A 22,302-nucleotide genomic window follows, 5' to 3' on the forward strand; every position below is an offset into this window, starting at 1 on the left:
GGACAAAGAAAAGCATAGAACAAGGACAATATGTGGGACAAAGAAAAACATAGAACAAGGACAATATGTGGGACAAAGAAAAGCATAGAACAAGGACAATATGTGGGACAAAGAAAAGAATAGAACAAGGACAATATGTGGGACAAAAAAAGCATAGAACAAGGACAATATGTGGGACAAAGAAAAGCATAGAACAAGGACAATATGTGGGACAAAGAAAAGCATAGAACAAGGACAATATGGAGGACAAAGAAAAACTTGGGGCAGGTCAAGGTTATAATGCAAGGAAAGTCATTTGAGAGGTGTACGCATCTTTTGTACTGCAATGTACAGTGTACTATCTTTTGGTGATAATGTAAACACAAGGCGGATGTCGAAGCCTGACATGGGATCAATCTTTCACATAAAAAATCAATGAATTATTCTGGTCATAGGAAACTATTCTGTGAATCATCAAAATTATCAAAATTCAATGCTTTTAACCATCTACGAATACTAAACGAACACTGATGCATCTATTCTTGTTTATAAATTCCACCCAGAGATAACTGGTTTCAATATGTACGCAGAGTATACGCAACTAAAATTAACTTTCCTAGCATTATAACCTTGGGCCAGGTTAAAACGTAGGACTAAAGAAAACAGATATTCACTAAACACAGAAAAAGTCTTTGCAACAAACTCAGATTTCTAATTCCTCTTTGCAACCTAATTGCGTATAAGTTTGATACTTTTAACTTAGATTATTTCATCGACTGGAATTCATAACTTGAAATATCTTAGGTCTGCGACATCGGGTTACAAAAGTATAGGGATTTGAAAATCAGAGTTTCTGGCAAATATTTAATTCCTTTGAACACAAATAAGACCATAGCTATGTTGATAATAAATTTAGATTCAATCACTTTACTGAACAACCATAGCTGTTATGATTCCTAGAAAAATAGAACTTCTAAAACATTCTTTCTCAAACCTTTCTGAAATAATGTAAAATTGTTGAAATTATCATTTAACGATTAGAGTGAAAAATTTGGCAAAAAGAGCTTCCAGTCTTACAGATATTAACTTCTTTGGAAAAGGAATAGAATCAGAGAGACTTAAACGTAATTGTAAAATATGAAAATATTATTTAGACTAGGTGGATATCTCGATGAAGCTGGATTCAACAAAGTTGTGAAATTTTATTCACAATCAGACTTCTTGCAGGTTTTAACATTCAATTCAACATTTTGATTAGACTGTTCCGGGCAAACATGAAGGGGATATTCACTATACAGTGGTAACCAGAAAACAGTGGAATTGGTTGTACTTTTCTTCTTTACATACATTTATATAAGTTTGTCTGTCTGCTTTTTTTTGTGGCGAATTACAAGACTCCAAGGGAGGATTCTGGACAGTCAAAGCAAAAAAAAATGACCAAAAATGTTGCCGACATTTAGTTTAAAAAAACACCAGTTTAGGCTGAAAGCAGGAGATGAATGCTTAAACTGTTATTAGAAAAGGGAAACCGAATCAGTCTAAAAAACTTAGTTTCTGTTATTGAAATTAAAAATCTAGCATTTTAAAACTGATATTTTTTTCTAAAATGTGGAGAGAACAAAGACATTCCATTTTTTTAATACTTTGTATGGTGGAAACAATTATTTTCAACTTTATTCGAAGTTTCAGAAAATAAATTAAATATATAAATAGTCTGGTTCCAAGAAACACTTAACATTAAAATAATGTTGTTTTAATATCTGGCTTATATAATGTAAATAATACCGATAAGATTTGACTAGAATCTTAAACTCGCTTCATTTTTCACAAACACTCACTATTAGATAAATATTATTTAAAAGCAAAACAGGCCAAAAGTTCATGGTTCTACAGAGTATGAAAATCTATAATTATTTTAGTCTAGTGTCTGTGCTGTGCAAAAAAAAGACAATGACAGGCATTATGGGTAAACACTTATTTCTCATTAATTTCTTTTAAAATTTTTTATGTAAAACAAAATATTTTAGCGCTCATGTTTTTAAAACTCTTAACACTCATAAATATTCTTGTAAATTTAAAAGTAAATATGAATTTTATTTTTGATGGTGTGATTGTTAGACATATTTACTAAGTTAAGTGTAAAACCGCCATTTTGTTATACTATCTGTCTCTACTCACATTTTGGTTCTCTAACCTTTAGGGCACAAAGTGACAAGAAACTTCTTTTAGAAAACAGTTTTTGTTCAGAAAATATATATTATATATTATATATTATATATTATATAAATATTATATTATATATTAAATATTATATATAATATATTATATATTATATATTATATATTATAAAGAAATGTACAAACTAAACTCATTTTTTTATACCGAGGGAAACTCTTAGTTGTTTCTCTGTGAATATATTATTATTTTAGAATATCAACATACATAAGTGCCACAGATGAACAAGTTGAAGGAGAATGGTTGGATATTTATAATGCAAGCCTGAAAGTAAATCATGTACCCTTCGCTGATAATAGACCATACGGAGGTAGACATTTTAAGGTTGTCAAAATTATACTTTCAAGATTTTAGTTTGAAAAGGAACTGAGTCTTTGCAATAAACTCTGATTTTCTAATCCTTATATTGTCCCAACCAAATGTCGTAGACCTTAGATATTTCAAACTATGAATTCTGTTAGCTCAACTGATCTAAGTTTGAAATATCAAATGTTTACAACATCAGGTCACTAAGATATTGGAATTCGAAAATTTAAGTTTGTGGCAAAAACTCAATTTCTTTGCACAACATTTTATATTATTTGATTGAAATTAAAGATTAATCTGAAGGAGACAGATCAAGTTCTTCTAAGATTTCAAAGCTTTGTAAAAATGCATTGACGACCTGATATGAACAACTTTGGGTTTTAATGTAATAAAACTAAATGTTCTTACAGGTCCTAGATGTGTGAAAAGTCCGATCCGTTTCATTAAATAGTTTCCGACTTTATAAGGGCTTAGCAAATTTTAATTTCAGAAATAAAAATTACAGTTGGTGATAACTGTATGTAAAACTTATTAAGGAACTCATAAATACAACTGTATGTAAAACTTATTAAGGAACTCATAAATACAACTGTATGTAAAACTTATTAAGGAACTCATAAATACAACTGTATGACTTTAAACCTGGATGTCACGGCTACTGAAGGTTTACGAGGAATAGTAAATGATGCTCGGGTCACTGATGTCGAATGCTCGGGGGGATGGATAGACTGTGGGATCTGCCAGGTCCAAATATTTAAATCAAATTTAAATTTTCATCCAAACCTTTTTTAGAACGTTATTTGACCTAAGGTCAGAAATTTTGTGTGACTGTATACTTCTGAGTTAGGTTTCCATCGAAATTTTCGTTGAACAAAATTCGCGAAAAAAAATGAACAAAATTCAAAATTTACCTATGAAGATCTGAAGGTTGAAGTTGACTTTTCAATCTTAAAATAGTTCGTTGAATGGTATAATCCATCATATGGCAAAGAAAAAATAAGTTTAAAGCTGCGGGGAACATTAAAAAATAAACAAAGATCCAACAAATTCTGACTCTTGCTTCTTAAGTCTGATCCTTTGTGGGTAATGTGTAATAAACTGGTTCATGATTCTTGTTAAAACATAAACGTTAATTTAATATGCAGACGAATTATCTAATGTGTGTATAAATACTGTTCATCTATCATAGGGTGTTCAACTGAACATGACGATTAAAAATCATATTTGATGTGAATCTTTGGCAAATAATCTAAAAGACTTAAATTTTATTTAAATATTTCTGCAACGACTGCTATGTGTCAGGGATGTTAAAATCAGCAAATTTTGTTGTCAACTTTGACTTCAATTAAAGAATTCTTCAACAAAATGTTTTAGCGAAAATTAAAAAATTCTTAATATTTTATTAAAAATGTTTGTAAAATAAGATTGAATTTCGCAAAAAGATGTGAATTTTAACGAAAGTTTTCGCGAATTTGTTTTCGTTCAATTTTTCATTGCCTGATCGAAATTTTCGCGAAAGAAATGGAACGAAAATTTGTAAACCCTACTTTTGAGATTGCTTTTAATCTATAGAAATATCCAGAAAAAAATGAGCTTGATCTGTCGGCTGGACCGCGAACTGAATGGATTAGTGCTTTTAGAAATGATTAATGACCTATACAAAAATTTTAACTTATAACTATATTCTTTGGATATATTCGACAGTCTTCTTAGGTCAAATGACTATTCTAATTTATAACTAATATATACAAATCTGTACCTTCAAAATCAGATATTTAACTAAAACAGTTTTAATAATTAAACTTGAATGCATGTCTAAAATTGTTTAAATGAATATTGTAAAGATGGAAGGACCAATTCTAAAAATCAACGTAAGAGGTCTCTGTGAGCAGTCAACCTATGACCGTTGGTATATGTACAACATTGGGGTATGTATAATTATACACATGTAATTACAGAATATGACAAGATAATAATTACATAATATTTTTTTCTTTAGCTTGATGGATTACCATTTCTACGGGGGATGCTGACTTCAACAATAACATTTAATGTAGAACAGGACAGGTAGAAATTTATCTACTGCTTTTTCCGAATTAAGGAACCTTTAGATGCATTCTTGGTAACATCTTGGTAACAATGGGAAAAATATCGCCGTGGCGAATTCTAACATTTTTTTCCTTGAGATACTGTAGTATGGTTTTGCAAATTACTTTTAAAAACCATAATTGAAAATGATTAATTTTCTAAAAGAAATTGATGGATATTTCGTTCATTCTAGGTTAGACAAAGATTAAAAAAATATTATTTTAAATTGGGCATTTGCTATTCTATTATTGGACGAACATATAAAATTACATCCAAATACCCTTTAGTTAGTTAGTAGATCTAAGTAGTAGAAATATGAATTAATAATGGTTGAGCTAGCTAGCTCACCTACTCCTACCTATAGTTTATAAAAAACCAGCTCTGATGATCTAAAAATATTCAAAACTGTCCACATTTTAATATCTTAAATTTTAGATTCAATTTCATTTTTAATTAAAAAAAAGCTTTCCAAAAAAATATTTGTATTTGGTCTTGTTGAATATATTCTTTTTGGACAGAATTTTCGGATTTTTTACAATTTCCAAACTGAAGAATTTCTTTTGATATTTGTTATTTTGATTATTTATCAATTAAACAGTTTAGTGCAAAAAAATAATGAAATGTTTCTTAATATTTAAACCGAGGAACTGATTACTCTTTTTTTTCATTCCCATATTTTTGTTAAAGGAATTGAGTCTTTGCCACAAACGCGGATTTTTAAATCCCAATTTCTTTAAAACCAATTGTCGTAGACCGTAGATATTTCAAATTATGAATTCCGGTGGATCAAACATTGTAAGTTTGAAATATGAAAGGTATGCATCATCTGGTTGTTGAGAGTTAGGTTTTTTAAAATTGGGATTTGTGGTAAAATCTCAATTCCTTTAAATTGTGAATATTGCCGTATCAAATAGTCAATGCTTGGAATACACCAACAGGTTGCAAAGATATAGGGATTATAACATTATAGTTTGTGTGAAATACTCAATTCCTTTGCAGAAATAAAACTGCTAAAAAATTTAGATGGGAATGGTTTGATAGAAAAAAAGAAGGACATCAAGCAACCATTTCAAATACTTTGAATTCTCTCATTTTGGGAACTCAGAAGGTGGATTTTAGGTAAATATCGAAATCTAAAATTTGTATATTATAATCTTGATTTTGTTAATTAATCTTAATTTTGTAAAATCATCTTAATTTTGTAAATTAATCTTAATTTTGTAAATTCATCTTAATTTTGTAAACTAATCTTAATTTTGTTAATTAATCTTAATTTTGTAAAATCATCTTAATTTTGTAAATTAATCTTAATTTTGTAAATTCATCTTAATTTTGTAAACTAATCTTAATTTTGTAAATTAATCTTAATTTTGTAAACTAATCTTAATTTTGTAAACTAATCTTAATTTTGTAAATACTAGATCTTAATTTCTTAATTTTTTCTTTCAACCTTTTTCTTTAAAGTCAGTCGTCTGATGAGAAGTGCAGTAAAAAAGGGGAGAACCCTGTCAAGAAAATTACCTTTTCTGTCTGCGAACCTGGTAATATTGTAAACTTTTTGGGGTTTTTAGAATTTTTAGAATTTCTAAATTTTTACAGTAACTTTTTGTTCCCTTTGTTTGGGTATACACAGTGATTAGAGGGTGGCCTAAAAAATTGTTGTAGGCAACTTTTGCCATCATATCACTTTATTATGGCGAAATTGTCGTAATAGTAAATTAAATGTTCAACTATTTCTTTGTTATACTTGAACATCATGTTCTTTATTAAAATATTTAATTTTATAGACTCGAACAACATCATATTCTTTATTCAAATATTTAATTATAGACTCGAAGAACATCATGTTCTTTATTAAAATATTTAATTATAGACTCGAACAACATTATGTTCTTTTTTAAAATATTTAATTTTATAGACTCGAACAACGTCATATTCTTTATTAAAATATTAATTACATAGACTCGAACAAAGGTTTGGCATCATATTTCCTAAATAGAATCTGATTATGATATTGATTACTGAAACCTAAGATTAGAGGATAAACAGATTTTTAATAAATCAGATATAGGCAATATCTTCTTTACTTATCAAATAAAAGTTTTAATCGGGTACCCAGCTCCTCCTGGATTGTAGAGTCGACCACCTACAATAACCATAGAAATCTCTTCTCCTCATTTTAATCCTAAAATTTAGAGACTTCCATTTTCAAAAAACCACATGAAAATCTTCCCCTCATCTCATCCCTCTTTATTCCTAGAATTTAGAGACGTACACTTTCTAAAAACCTCATGAATATCTTCACCTCATCTCATCCCTCTTTATTCCAGGAATTTAGAGACGTACACTTCCTAAAAACCTCATGAATATCTTCCCCTCATCTCATCCCTCTTTAATCCTGGAATTTAGAGAGAAACACTTCCTAAAAACCACAGGAATATTTTCTTCTCATCTCATTTCACTTTTCCCCTGTACATATAATTTCAAGTGACCGTACATGCAAAGATTGCAATTCACGATTCACAAGGCGGTATCTGATCAAGAATGAAATAAATCTCAATGTTTATAATTTGGATAACAGACTGTTTTCAAATGTAGTTTCTCTTCAGAAGTGCCCTGCGCATATCTGTGCAAGAAGACATATCTGAATTAAATACTTTTCAAATTAAAAAACGACAATATCTTCAACATTATTTATCAGATAAATGTTTCAAGGGTAGAGTTGTAAATCGGGAATTGCCTTTATGTCCCTTTTAAGTACGTTTACGGTCCCTTTAAGACCTTTATATCTTACTATTTTAATCTTATTAAAACCATTTTATTCTTGTCAGGAGAATTTACCTGTACTAACAGCCAGTGTATAGATATGGAAGAAAGGTAAAATCTAAATTATTATTTTCTTAAAAATGAACTTATCACTCTAGTAGTCCCTCTTTTTAAAGATTATTAAGGAATTATTATTTTAAGGTGTGATCAGACCTCCAATTGTGTTGATGAATCAGACGAGGAGAATTGCAGGTTCTACACTTAAGAACTTTTTATTCTTTTTTACTTTTTAAAACATTTTTTTAACCCGTTCTGGGTTGAGAGATACAGAAAATAAAAACCTTAACACTTTTAACACCTTGCAACTTTTCTTCGAAGGAAAACATTTGCAACCTGACGGTGTAAACCTTTGATATTTCAAACTTAGATTATTTTATCTAACAAAATTCATACTTTGATCGAATTATCAAAGGTTTAGGACTTTGAGTTGCATAAATAAAGGTTTTAAGAAATACGAGTTTGTGGCAATGCAAAGACTCCATTTCTTTAGCTATGATATCAGTTTTGTAAAGAGTACATAAAAAAGAATCATAATAAAAAAAATGTTTAGGATGATAAATGTGAAATCTAATTATAACAAGAAGATTTCCCCCTTCAAGGTTGATCCCATCACCAAAGCTAATATTCCAGCAAACGTAAATATATCTTTTGTAATCAGGTAAAAATTTAATGTTTATTTTTTTGGTGGCATTTAACTTTTTGACTGCTAAAGTAACTGCTTGAAGTCCTAATGGGTTTATAATTTCTGTATGAAAAATTCACAACGAAAGGAATTGAGGTTTTTTTAACCAACTCAAATTTTTTAATTTCTAAATCTTTGCAATCCACATCAATTTCACGAAAAGTGGAGAGTCAGCTTGTGTTGTAATATTTAAAGTTTGGTTACTATTATACTAAACTCCTCGCCCCTTTCTCTGAGTCTTGGCAGAATAGGTTCCAGAGATTGAGCAGTGCACCCTAAACCTTTAAACCGTATACACGTAGTGTTTACTCCATTTGTATACACCAAAAGCTCAGGGACATGCACCTTTTAACTGAAATCAGATAGATGGATCTTCAACATGCCTGCCAGCGAACAAAGGAGGTCACCAGCCATTGTTAAACATGAATATGCATCCTCGGAATCCTCAGCATCACCGAGTGATTTGTCTCCTATGGTTTCTGGAGCTGGTCCAATAGTGACCATACCGGCCAGTCCAATTACAGACCAGAACATATCAGATGCTGCTCTATCTTCTCCAGATGATGCTATGCAAGGATCAGATCTTGCTGGTGATTTGGATCAGCTAGACTATCCAGCCAGACCTATGACCTTAGGAGAAGAAGAAATCATGAGAAGTATACCGACCTCTGGATATGATTGAGAGGCCAGGAGATTTCTAGAGAAGGAGATTCTGTGTCAGACCAGAGAGACCTGCTCTAGAGCCAGCTGAAGAGAGATTCTTGTGCAGGAGACGCTGCTCATTGTAGAGTAGCTCTTTACAGACCTGTTGTAAGTTCAGCAGAAGAGAGAGATGATCCTGATGCAGGAGATGCTGCTCCTTGTAGAGCAGCTCTTCACAGACCTGTTGTAAGTTCAGAAGAAGAGAGAGATGATCTCAATGCAAAAGATGCTGCTCCTTGAAGAGCAGTTCTTCACAGTCCTGTTGCAGAGTCAGCAGCAAGAAGAGGCAACCTTGGTTTTGGAGAAGCTGCTCCTCATAGTCATAGCCTAGCTCCTCAAAGCCCTATTGTAGGTTCAACAGAAGGAGGAGCTATAGTCTGGGTCCAGGAAAAGCTTCTCATAATTCAGCAGCTATTTGTAGACCCAGGACCCCAGGTTCAGATCCAGAGATCAAGGACCTCCTGAGAGATACTCCTGAACCTTGTACTCCAACTCCAGAGATACCCTTAACTCCCAGAGCAGCTAGGATAATAGTAGAAGCAGCAAACGAACCAGCAGTGAATGTGGAAGCTGTTGTTGAGAGATTGCTGCCTTCCTGAGGATGACAGAGGACGATCAAGTATTGCTTATCAGAATTACCCAAATACAGGACAGAGAATTGCTGTTATTGAGGGACAGTTCAGAGTTTATAACAATGCGGATCTCCTCCTTTCTCGCGATATCTTTGGACCACATCCTGGTCCAGCACAAGCACAAGCTGAGCTAGATATGCTCATAACCATCATAGCCAGGCAGAGAACCTGTATACTTTCCCTAGCTAGAGGATGGTTTCCCAGAATATAATCAAGACCTGATTAAATCAAGATTAACTTTCTACAGATTAACTTTAGCAATAAAAGTCTAAATGATAATACAACCCTATCATTAGTAAACCTTAAAGATATCCAGAGAGAGATTGTACAGGAATTTATAAAGTACTGGGATCCAAGGTGAAAAATTTACACACACACTAACCATCCCATCCAGAAATCCCTAGGATTTATAACTGGATTGGAGAAATTAGTCCTTGTAAGATGTCAAGACAAAATAATAAATAGTATATTATGAAACACTATAATTACTTCAGTGTACTGTACAGCTTGCTCTAGCTGCTTAAAATATTTCTAACTTAAATTATTTGGTCTAACACAATTCATAGTTTTAAATAGGTCTACGCGTTTGGTTGCAAAGATATAGAGAGTAGGAAATCAGAATTGTTTGGCAGAGACTCAATTTGTTTACTCCATTGACCATTCATTGGTTTTTTCTCTGTTATATTCGTAGCAATGTTAATACACACGTTGCTATAGTAATAAATCTTGTGTAAATTGTTTTCTTTATAAACGGACAATTTAACAAAATGTGAAGAAATTTCCTAAAACTTTTCTTTAATACCATTAGAAATTCAATTTTAAACAACAAACCCAGAGTTTCTCCTTCTAAATTACGTAAATGTGGGTTAGGACGTCTAGTAATAATCAGTAGTAGAGAATTCTTTACACTACGGACTTTGTGATACAAATGAAAAAACAACGAAAAAAAACATTTTGTATGTTTTTATTTCCTTTTTTCATAATTCAAGAATGGGAGCAAAAATCATATTTTATAAAAGATATCAAGGTATATTCAATGGTGGACTACAGTAGAAAATATAAATGTAAGGGTTAGAATTGTAAAAACATTGGATTTGCATATTTTTACTATAAACCCTTTATGCATTTAATAGAATACATAATATCTAATGGTTGTTTCCCAACCTTTTCCAACCTGTGGAACAAAGAAATAAAATCTTAAAACAGTTCTAACTAGAAATCAATGGAATAGGAAGACGACATTGAAATAATACCTGAGTGTATTTGATGTTATTTTAAATCAAATAGTTTTACTAGATACTTATTAAATCACTAATTAAGTGAAATGGGTCTGTTTCATTGCTCAATTGCTGTGTGTAATGTTCATTGGACTATTTAAAGTCAGAACTTTAGACTAAAAATCGTCTTTCTATTGCAGAGTTTTATGGTTATCACTCTACTAACTTTGAACCTATAATTTAATTAATTTACTTTAGACAATGGTTCATAAGAAAAGAAAGGAATAAAAAATTCCAACTGCCAGTAACTTTGTTTTTGTTTATTCATTCTGACTAATTAATTATTTTTCTAATTAAATTTCTTTAAATCTTTCTTTTTTCAATAGAGAGACTGTCGACCAAATTTCAATTTATATATGCACTTAAAACGACTTTTTCCGCTAGGCGTCTCTGCCATGTTTATTCATCTGGCAGCCAAATACTTTGGCGCTTTAAGTGCAATGTATACAAAACAAATAAAAAGTACTAAGAACTATATATGAATGCGTCGATAAATTATCGAATTGTTTGAAATTTTCTTATGATCCGAGTCGTATACTGCAACTTTCTGAATTTTTATGGACGCTACGTTCTTCAGTATTTAAGTCGTTTTTCACAATTTTCTCCTTATAGGCGCAACATATAGAAGTAAGATTAGTAGTGATCAAAAGCGATTATTTTTCGCTGTAAGCCCACACCCCCTTTTACTTTTCGCGAACACTCCCTTTAAGTGAAGGTTTTCTTGAAATTACGCTTACAGTTCCTTTAATTCTAAGGGATGTTCTGAAAATCGAAGAGAAAGACCATGTTTATACAATGAAGTTTATTATGATTATGGAATGGTATGATTATAGAATTAACTACTTTAATCTGAAAGGTATTTATTATTTTTTACCTCATTTTTTTTTTAGAATAACCAATTGGTGAGATGCGTCTGTTTTTATTAATTTATGTTCCATAGCGTTTTTTTCTAAAATTTAACAATTTCTAAACTTACATTTTACTTTTTTATTTAAACCGCATTCGCCGACAAAAAATTATGTTTAATTGTTCCAACTGTGATTGAAAGTCACAGCTTTCCTATTTTAAAGAAGATGATAAAATCTTTGTTTCTCTTTTTTTGCTATTTTATTTTTTTACTTTGTTACCATTTATCTTCAAAATCAAATGGTAGATTGGGACAAATTTTTAATATGTTACTTATTGTGTGAATTAAAAAGGACAAGTGTGCATTTATATTAAAAAACTATAAATATTAATTTTTATCTGAGTTAAGTGTTTGTTCTAGCAGGTTTTTTGTTTAATAGTAAACCATTCTCTGAACGCGATGTCAGCTGAAGAAATCCAGAATCTTTGGATTCCTCTTGTACTCTTTGAAAATACGGAGACTAATGAGTTTACCAAGGGGGATGATGATACGGAACTTACAGTCATTAGGTGAGCACAACAAGAGGGGAGGAGTGCCTCTCCCTCTTCCCCCTTGAAGAGATCATCCTGTTGCGAATATATATTGTAAACTAACTCTGTTTCTTGTTCTAATCAATGCTACAAATTTAAAATTATTATTAAATCATTTTTATCATCATTATTATGATCATTATTATTATTATTATTATTATTGTAATCATTATCTGTTAAAGGGAAGGCAACTTTACAAGAAGTGCTGACACGTTTACGGAAGAAATAAATATATTCAGTGGGAAGGATAATAGAATAACGTTTAGAAGAGTTTACACTAAAACATTTAAGGTAACTATTCTGTATTCGGATCATTATCAACTACCATTTCTTAATGGGTCTCATATTGTATTAAAGGGACTGTAACGGAAAGATGAAAGGGGGTATAGGATGAAACCTGAGAATCTCAGGCGTTGAACGATACATATAAAATATCTATCTGATGTTCCTGTCTTGAGAAATAATATAAAACTGTGTCAAATTTAGACGAAAATTTATATATATGCAATTTTGCATAAAAGTTGTAGCATTAAACAGATCATATTAAACAAATACGCAACCAATCTGAAAACGACGATATCCCACAGGAGCCTAAGAATCCCAGGTCTGCTGCTATTATATTTTTTTAATTTTCATTTTGCATTTTTGAAAGATATAATTGATAATATAAATACATATAATCCGTATAGTCCGTATTACGTCACCAGAACTTTTGCCCATGGCAGTGCAGAATACTGGTCACGTGATTTCCGTCTGTATTACATGACCAGACCTGAACAAAAACATCATTATTATTGAAAATATAAATAGGCGGACAAGGTAATGCTCAGCTACAAATATGTTTTTCAGTGTGTTTATCAGCTACAAATATATTTCTTTAGTGTGTTTATCAGCTACGAATATATTTTTTAGTGTGTTTATCAGCTACAAATATATTTGTTTAGTGTGTTTATCAGCTACAAGTGTAATTGTTTAGTGTGTTTATCAGCTACAACTGTATTTTTTTAGTGTGTTTATCAGCTACAAATGTATTCTTTTAATGTGTTTATCAGCTACAACTGTATTATTTTAGTGTGTTTATGAGCTTCAAATGTATCCATTTGACACTCAAAGGTGCACTGTTAATATGGTTTTAAGGTAAATGTTTGACAAATATAAAATATTGAATTATTGTAGGATTAATGTGGTATTTATAATAAACATTACATTTCATTTACTCCGAAAAAATAGAAAATCAAGGAAGCCAATATTTGAATGACCAACTATGCTAAGTTTAAATATAGTTGGTTGTTTAAATAAAATATTGTTTAAATGTTTACAAAGCATATTTATATTAGAGAATTGGATGCCTACAATGTGTTTATTACTCCGGATTATCTAGCCATGGAGGGAGAAACAATTCTTACTCAGGTTGATTGAGCATTTTCTTTATTTAAAATTTATGTTCAGAGGTCCNGTTAAAAGGTAAAACCTACAAGTTTTTTTCGTATACAATTGCGACAAAATTGAGTTCCTTCTTCTCGGTGTAAAATTATTTTATACAAAAACATCAAAGTTGAAGAGTCCTCTGTTACTTTTTGCTTCAACAATGAAATTATACAAATTCTGTTTTTAATCTAAACCAAAGTAAACATCTTTTGTTTTTCTACTGAAGACTGTGTTTTGAGTGATAGATAAAAAATACATGAGATGGGACACAAACTCACTAAATTATAATATTTACAAGAACCAGATCGATTTCTATCGAAACGATTTAAAAATAGTGAACTATGTAAACGATTTTAAAATAGTAAACTGTGTAAACGATTTTAAAATAGTGAACTATGTAAACGATTTAAAAATAGTAAACTATGTGAACGATTTAAAAATAGTAAACTATGTAAACGGAATTACAAAAAATTCTATATTTCTATAGAATGAAGAATGATTAATCTAATTATGTTATATTAGTATATAATCACTCACTGGAAACTAAACTATACCAACCCAGAGCAACCAACAGAAGGTATATTTAAGTGAACAAACAAATAAATATTAAAAGCATCATAGAGTAATTTTCTAATAATTATGTATTTTACCTTTTATATCTCAAATTATGAAGTCAGCTAGAAAAATATATGTAAGTTTGATAAATCAACGGTTTACACTATTACAAAATAGAGTGATTAGATAATTACAGATGAACGAAATGATTTTTTTGCCACAAGCTCTATTTTTAAAAATCCCAATATCTTTGCATACCGATGTCGTAGATCTTTAATATTTCGATCTAAGAATTCTGTTAGATCTTATAATTGTCTACAGTATAAAATACCACAGATTTCCACCATCAGATTGCGAAGATTTATGAATTCTAAAATTTGAGTTTGCGGAAAAGACTTTTCTAATAAGTTATAAAAAAATAAAATATAAGAAATTAAAAAATAATTTTAGGTATACTGGTGGTGATAACCTTAAAGCGGAGAATAATGAACGAGATTTTAACTACCTATCTGCCCTCCCTTCTAATCCTTGTCATGTGTTACATGACAAATTTTTTTAAACCTTTCTTCTTTGAAGCTATTGTTACAGTAAACCTGACTGCTCAGCTAGTGTTAACAACCTTGTTTATTAGTGTTTCAGGTACAAATATTGGAAATTTTGCAACCCCCCCCCCCCNTTCAAATATAATCTTACAAAAAGGAGATGAACTCTTATAGTCCATAGTCTGTAGGTTTAATTGTATACTGCACAGTGTACAGCTTCCCATAGCTACCTGAAAGGGTGTCCATATTCCATTATTTTGTATTTAATTGTTTGCATTTTTGGCAGGACTTGCTTTTAAGCGTTAAAGTATTTTTTAAACTGACCAATTACTTAAAGGGAGTGTTGGCGAAAAGGAAAGGGGGAATAAGGCTTAAGTCGAAAAAATATAAATAGTGATCGCTACTTACTTCTATCTGTTGCCACTATTATGGAGAATTTTAAAAAACGACTCACACCGAAGAACGTAGCGTCCACACAAATTTTAAAAGTTGCAACTTTCGACTCTAGGAGCGAAAAAAAACTATTTAATTCCAAACAAATCATTCACATGTAACAACCTATAATCATCGATAATTTGTCGAGGCATTCGAGTATAGTTGATATTTTGATATTTTTTTTGTCAAATACGATGTTGTTGACTTTAAAAGTCACAATATTAAAACAAAGAGATCTAAATGGATATTTCTTAACATTCATTTAAAAAACGAAAGTGTTTTGAAATATTTGCTCAAGACATGGTTAAAAATTGGTTGGTTAGAAATGAACAAAGAAAACTATTGACGAACATCAGTGGTAACATCATGGGAGCTTTGTAAAGCTTCATGTGGTGCAGATCATCAATCTTGACAGCAGGTTTGCTCACAACTAGGCTTCAGACTAAAAGAGAGAGATCGCGGTTTTATCGTGTGCAATTGAGCGATTATGTTGTCTCTGGAATGCATGATAATGTTGAAAGTCTGGAGAGAACTTCCGTGACTCAACTCTGGAACATTGTGGGGCTAGATGTAAGCAGTGTCTGCGGTTAGCTCGGTATCTGAATCACCATCATGAAGGAGCCAGGGTTGAGACGGAGTTGTGATCGTCTTAAGTGTTTCTAGCTGACTGAGGGCCAGGAGGTGTAGAGAGGGGGGGGGGGGGGGGCGGAGGGGGTTGGGTGACATGCATGCGGAAAAGGATTCACACGTCTTGAAACAAACAACGGCATACAGAATCAGTAGAATCGTCTTCCTTATATTTTGAATTTGGGTTAACAGATGTACTTTAAATGACGATTTTTTTGGTCGCTAGGTGTCGTTGAAGTCCTTTCAACTTAGAATTTTCTCCTGATATTATAAACGCAACTGATAAAATTAAGTAAGATTAAGTAGCGATCACCATCGATAATTTTCTTACATAAGCCTATACCCTCTTTAATCTTTCGAGAACACTCTCTTTACATATGTTTTTTTATATTTGTTTCCTAGTTTGCTTCTCGAAAACACCTTTTCATTAATCAGACGTCTACTTTTGTTGAATAAAAATAAAAACATGTTTTTTAGCATCATTGCCCCCGACAGCATATATAAAGATGATAGATGTCTGGTTGATTTTCTCTCAGCTAATCCCCTTTTGTCAAGTTATTCTTCACACGTTTATCGACATGTACAGAGAAAGTGGTAATTATATAGTAAATAGAATTCAATCTTTATTTAACCCTATCCTCGCTGGGGTACTTGAAAACCAGGATACGCTGGGGGGGGGGGGGCAAATTGCCCCCCCCCCCCAGCGGGAATAGGGTTAAGCAAAAATTCAGGAGTTTTATCTGGTTTTCTCATCTGAAAATGAAATATTTTCACACCTAGCCTCTGCAGTCAAGATTTAGTTTCAATAATTATCCCATCCATAGAGTAAAGTTTTATCTCTAGTAAATACCTTGAGAAATATCACTGAAATCAAAAAACTCCTTTTTTGAATTTTGACTTTTGTGGCTTTCCCCAAAAATTTCAAAAATCCCCAACAACTTTTTTAACATCTTTTGTCTAAAAATGAGAATTTATGGGAATTTTCATTTAAGTGTTTTTTTTACCCTTTTAAAAAATAAAAACGACAAAAATTCCTTATTTTTCATTTAATGAAAGGCTAAAGACCACAGTTATGAATTTGGTAGTGATGGTCACTTAAACAGTGAAATTGACAGTCCATTATGATTGTAGCAGCGGTTTTCCTGTTCCCGGATTTTCCATAATTCTCGAGCATTGTTAACTTTCATTTAGACTCGAATTATGCTGCTACAATATATATATATATTAAAAAATATTTAAAATGTTATCCATTTTTAACAATTTTATATTTGATTTAATTTGATTTAAATTCTAGAGGAGCGTGAAGTAAATAGGCACGGTACTGCGTTTGTTATTGGTGAAGACGGTGTAATGCGACCAAAGGAAGAAGAACAGCCATCCAAGATGATGTTTCAAAGGTATAGAGCATCTCTTGAATAAAATAGTGTTTTGAAATACCCACAGGCTGGTATAAACCAAAGTATTTTTTTTTTAAATAGTGTTTAAAATATCCACAGGCTGGTATAAACCAAAGTATTTTTTTAAAAATAGTGTTTAAAATATCCACAGGCTTTAGTGTGTTTATCAGCTACGAATATATTTTTTAGTGTGTTTATCAGCTACAAATATATTTGTTTAGTGTGTTTATCAGCTACAAGTGTAATTGTTTAGTGTGTTTATCAGCTACAACTGTATTTTTTTAGTGTGTTTATCAGCTACAAATGTATTCTTTTAATGTGTTTATCAGCTACAACTGNCTCTAGTGAGACCTCTAGTGAGACCTCTAGTGAGACCTCTAGTAAGACCTCTAATGAGACCTCTAGTGAGATCTATAGTGAGACCTCTAGTGAGACCTCTAGTGAGACCTTTAAAATTTTACTGTACTGATTTATGTCGAAAACTCTGATTTATTAATCCCTCCATCTTTGGGGTGCAAAGATACGAACTGAGAATATCAGAGTTTGCAGAAAAGAATCAATTCCTTTCGAAAAAAAACTGATGAATCTAGAAATAACATTTTTTTAAATCTTAAAATTCTGGATCATATTAAAGTACAAAGTCTATCCTGTAACTATAGTTGACCCCCGTGAGAGTTTGATATTTTAGGACTGTAACTCCAGTAGGGGTTTCTGTTATCCCTGCTTGGGAGAAAAATTTAACCAACATCGATGAGAAGGTTCAGACAGAAGCTGTAAAATCATTTTATGAAAATGGTAAATTGTTCTTATGTTGAAATTTAATTATTATTTCCTGTTGTGCCGGAGTTAAAGAAGTGATGATTTTCGAATATTTGCATTCTTTTTGCATTATTTTTTTTGCATTCTTTTTTTGCATTATTTTTTTTTGCACTGTATTGCCATTCTTTTTTTAAACCACATTTTCTTTAATTTTTATTCTATATTTAAAAGTTAACATTGAAAATTGCAAAAGTTGAGAAATTGAGACAGGATAAAGCAAGATTGGGTAGGATTGGGACATTATTGAGGCAGGATTGGGACAGGATTGAGGCAGGATCATATTGAGGCAGGATTTGGGCAGGAATGGGACAATATTAAGGCAGGATTAAGCAGGATTGGGACAGGATTGGGACAATATTGAGGCAGGATTAAGTAGAATTGGGTCAGGATTAAGCAGGATTGAGGCAGGAATAAGCAGGATTGAGACAATATTGAGGCAGGATTAGCAGGATTGAGGCAGGAATAAGCAGAATTGGGGAAGAATTGGGATAGAATTGAGGCAGGATTGAAAGAGCATTAAGCAGAATTGGGACAGGATTGGGATAGGATTGGGACAGGATTGGAATAGGATTGAGGCAGGATTGAGGCAGGATAAAGCAGTATTGTGGCAGGATTGGGATAGGATTGAGGCAGGATTAAGGCAGGATAAAGCAGCATTGTGGAAGGATTTGGACAGGATTGAGGCAGGATTAAGCAGAATAGGGGCAGGATTGAAAGAGCATTAAGCAGAATAGGGGCAGGATTTTGACAGGATTAAGGCAGGATTGAGGCAGGATAAATCAGCATTGTGGCAGGATTGAGGTAGGATTGAGGCAGGATTGAAGCAATTGTTCTAGAAAAATCTTACTAGGCCCTAAAAAAAAGGCACTTTGAAGAATGAAAAAGGGAAAGATTTAGCTAAATGAAGATATGTCTTTTCTGTGCTATTTGCCATGAATATTTATCTATAAAAGGAACTCTAATTTTTTTTTTTCCTGATTTGTTCGCACCATAAATTTGAAGAACTTTAATATTTGAAACTTTAGATTAAGCAAGATCATGAATATTCTATTGTCAGAGTATTAATATCAAATAGCTACACCTTCAAATGGCAAAAATGTAGGGGCTAGAAAATTTAAGTTGTAGGCGAGTAATCAGTTCCCTCGAGAATATAAACTCAGTATATTTGTGTTTAGCTAGTGCTGAAGGGTTTATGGCGAGTAATCAGTTCCCTCGAGAATATGAACTCATTATATTTGTGTTTAGCCAGTGCTGAAGGGTTTATGGCGGATTTGGTGATCTTATCCTTAAAGTTCTAATGTCAGTTGTAACCAGTTCCCTCGAGAATATAAACTCACTATATTTGTGTTTAGCCAGTGCTGAAGGGTTTATGGCGAGTAATCAGTTCCCTCGAGAATATAAACTCAACATATTTGTGTTTAGCTAGTGCTGAAGGGTTTATGGCGAGGTTTGGTGATCTTATCCCTAAAGTTCTAATGCCAGTTGTAACCTTCATCTTCTCCCTTGGCTACTGGTGGTATGGGCTCTCACACTACTTTACTGAGGAGGACAAATTGTAAATTTATTTGAAATATAATAATTTACGGGAAAGGATTGTTATATAATCATTGAGATCTTTCTCATTAATTCTAGGGGGCTGTAAAGTGTATCTTTCTGCGACCCTCCATAAAAAGATTCACTACGATACTCTTAAAAGCTTTGTCTTGTCCAAGTATGGTTTATGAATTAGATAATAATGTTTATAATTTGGAAAACTTATTATTTTCAACTATGTGGATTCTACTGCAGGAAAACATGTAGAAACTATTATAGTAACGATAAGCTTAGAGTTTTTGCTACAAACTCATAAATTATAATCCCTATATCTTTGCAAACTAATGATGTGTAAACCATTGATATTTCAAATTTAGATTATTTGATCAAACATAATTTACAGTTTGAAATATCTAAGATCCACAACTTTGGGTTACAAAAGTATAGGGATTAGAAAATCAGAGTTTGTGGCAAAGAATCAATTCCTTCGTTACTGATAATTATTGTGGAAAAAAATGGAAAAAATGAGTTAGAAATATTAAGCATTTTTTAATTAGAAAATGAGATAAAAACACGACACGAGAAGAGGTAGCTTCTGACACCTATTAATTACAAGGCTTTTAGAATTCTTGCCTGCTCTCTCTCTCTCTTCCTCAGTATATGATAAATAGAATATAATGAAGCATTCAAACCCGGTTGCCCGTGCCCAATAAAAGAATACTGAAGGGTATATGCAATGCCAGGTACTCCTGCTGATAAATGATAGTGGAATAAAACAATAGAAATAACATAAAGTGCTGCAGATATAATATTGTTTGATGTAGGTTTGGTTTGATCTAATCAACATGTTTGTAATCTAGACAATAGGATTATCTCCCGGGTAGAGTACTGACAGTACACTGATTTATTTCTGATTTATCAGAGTATACATTTTTTTGTATAAAAAAGGGCCGTCCTTGAGCGGACGATAGTTTGGTCGATAGATGTCTTACGTAAGATTCTCTTTTGATAGATAGATAAATCTGGGGGCGGAAACGTCATGAATCTGTGTCTGTACAAAAAGAGTGTGTGTAAGTGATACCGAACTGAGGGTGTGTACTGTAGGTATTTGTACAGTCTAGGAGAGTACATTTGTTTATTGTTAATTGTTTACTTAAAAATAAGTTTAATTTACATGTACTATATTATTTGTACATTTAAGTCAACACTATATGCCAAATTTTTATGCAAAGTATATAATTTGATTAAAATTTACAATAAACTACTCGTTATTCAAGCTTATTTATAATTGACGACATTGTTCTGCAATTTCCTTGACTGTAGTCATGTTGTGTGTCTGTACCAAAATAGTGTGCGTGTGTAATACCGAACTCGTCTGCAAAGTAGTGCGACTGGCTTTATCATGCCATTCCAGTGCCTTTCCTTTCCCTTTATTCTTATTCCCTGAGATAAATAGGACGCACACAGACGGAGACATCATCTGGTCGACTATTGTTCTGTTTATAAGGAAGCAACATAGAGTTTTGAACTTCAGTGCGGAGTATCTTTGATCTTGAACACTTGATCTCGATATCTAATATGTGCAACTAAAATTTTTGTTGAATTCCAACGTAAAGGGGTTTTGTATAATTATCAATTTTTTTCTCTCTGTTTTTATGCTTAATTTTGGATTCAACCCAACAATAAAGAAATCACAAAAATTAAAATTGAAATGTTCATTTTCAAGTTTACCCTGTAATGAGATGTACGAGGACTGTAAAACTGTATTTAAGCTTTATGAATATTTGATGACTGGAAGTTGGAAAACAAGAAATTCTTTGTTTTTACAACACACACTTGTTTTACACAACATTGTCATCTATATACGATAAAGTTGCAATTTCTTTTTGTTTGTTTGTCCGATCATAACTCAGGAACCTCTTGTCCGATTGATTTGCATCAAATTTTGTACGAGAGAATAACGGGAATATTCTAAGTTGAGTGGGTCTACATTCATACCTAAAATCGCAATAAACGATCAAGCGCGGGTAAACGGCGCGACTAACTATGAGTACCCTGGGCAACGCTAGGTTTCATATAAAGAAACTTAGTTTTTGCCACAAACTCTGATTTTCTAATTTCCATATTTTTGCAATCCAATGTCGTAGACCTTTAATACTTTAAACTGTGTCTTATGTTAGGTCAAATAAATATAATATCATTTACACCATAAAGTTGAAAAGTTATAGGAATTAGGCAATAAGCTTCTTTTTACAGTTTTTGTTCAAGAAAATTGTTGATCAAAATCTAAGAGATTCGTTATTATTCCTGGGATAGCTTGATTGATTGTCAAAGAGCCCGAGAAGAAAAGGTTTATTCAAAGGATATCCGGATATACTGAGTTTTCAGCTGAAAAGTCAACATTAAATCGCATATACTGAGAACTCAGTTGAAATGTTAACATTAAACCGGATATACTGAGTTTTCGGTTAAAAATCAACATTAAACCAGATATACTAAGGATTCATCTGAAAACCGGATATTTTGAGAACTCAGCTGAAAAATCAACATTTAACCGGATATACTGAGTTTTCAGCTGAAAAATCAACATTAAACCGGATATACTGAGTTTTCATCTGAAAAATCAATATTAAACCGAATAAAAAGAAAATTCAGGAAAAACAGCAAAAGAAAGATTTACATAATGCAGAAATTTTTGAATGAGAAAAGCTGATTTTTCCGATATCCATGCATTCTCTCTGGATAGTTAGTTTGGACTCAGTAAGGATGATTTCTCCAATATTCATGCATTCTCTTTGGATA

General features: G+C 31.9%; 1 protein-coding gene across 4 annotated transcripts in view; it reads left to right on the forward strand.

Annotated features, from left to right (window-relative positions):
* LOC111699471 (uncharacterized) overlaps nucleotides 1-19,557 on the forward strand; it is a 35,172-nt gene extending 15,615 nt beyond the window's left edge. For 2 of the 4 annotated variants that reach the window (XM_023470161.1, XM_023470162.1), the window contains exons 10-31: nucleotides 1,134-1,206; nucleotides 1,899-1,945; nucleotides 2,409-2,524; nucleotides 3,131-3,264; nucleotides 4,365-4,448; nucleotides 4,520-4,587; nucleotides 5,632-5,727; nucleotides 6,073-6,149; nucleotides 7,440-7,485; nucleotides 7,576-7,626; nucleotides 7,985-8,092; nucleotides 11,483-11,583; nucleotides 12,014-12,143; nucleotides 12,347-12,455; nucleotides 13,237-13,301; nucleotides 13,502-13,574; nucleotides 14,115-14,169; nucleotides 14,598-14,786; nucleotides 16,229-16,345; nucleotides 17,046-17,148; nucleotides 17,837-17,943; nucleotides 19,390-19,557. In XM_023470161.1, coding sequence (XP_023325929.1) covers nucleotides 1,134-1,206; nucleotides 1,899-1,945; nucleotides 2,409-2,524; nucleotides 3,131-3,264; nucleotides 4,365-4,448; nucleotides 4,520-4,587; nucleotides 5,632-5,727; nucleotides 6,073-6,149; nucleotides 7,440-7,485; nucleotides 7,576-7,626; nucleotides 7,985-8,092; nucleotides 11,483-11,583; nucleotides 12,014-12,143; nucleotides 12,347-12,455; nucleotides 13,237-13,301; nucleotides 13,502-13,574; nucleotides 14,115-14,169; nucleotides 14,598-14,786; nucleotides 16,229-16,345; nucleotides 17,046-17,148; nucleotides 17,837-17,943; nucleotides 19,390-19,526 — 2,086 coding nt within the window. In that variant the 3' untranslated portion in view covers nucleotides 19,527-19,557. Of the gene's footprint in view, nucleotides 1-1,133; nucleotides 1,207-1,898; nucleotides 1,946-2,408; nucleotides 2,525-3,130; nucleotides 3,265-4,364; nucleotides 4,449-4,519; nucleotides 4,588-5,631; nucleotides 5,728-6,072; nucleotides 6,150-7,439; nucleotides 7,486-7,575; nucleotides 7,627-7,984; nucleotides 8,093-11,482; nucleotides 11,584-12,013; nucleotides 12,144-12,346; nucleotides 12,456-13,236; nucleotides 13,302-13,501; nucleotides 13,575-14,114; nucleotides 14,170-14,597; nucleotides 14,787-16,228; nucleotides 16,346-17,045; nucleotides 17,149-17,836; nucleotides 17,944-19,212; nucleotides 19,281-19,389 lie in introns of those variants that run through there. The other 2 variants (XM_023470163.1, XM_023470164.1) reach the window with 2 other exon arrangements.
* Nucleotides 19,558-22,302: the final 2,745 nt, after the last annotated feature.

Source organism: Eurytemora carolleeae, unplaced genomic scaffold (genome assembly GCF_000591075.1).
Source record: "Eurytemora carolleeae unplaced genomic scaffold, Eaff_2.0 scaffold281, whole genome shotgun sequence".
In the NCBI taxonomy this organism is placed as follows: domain Eukaryota; kingdom Metazoa; phylum Arthropoda; class Copepoda; order Calanoida; family Temoridae; genus Eurytemora; species Eurytemora carolleeae.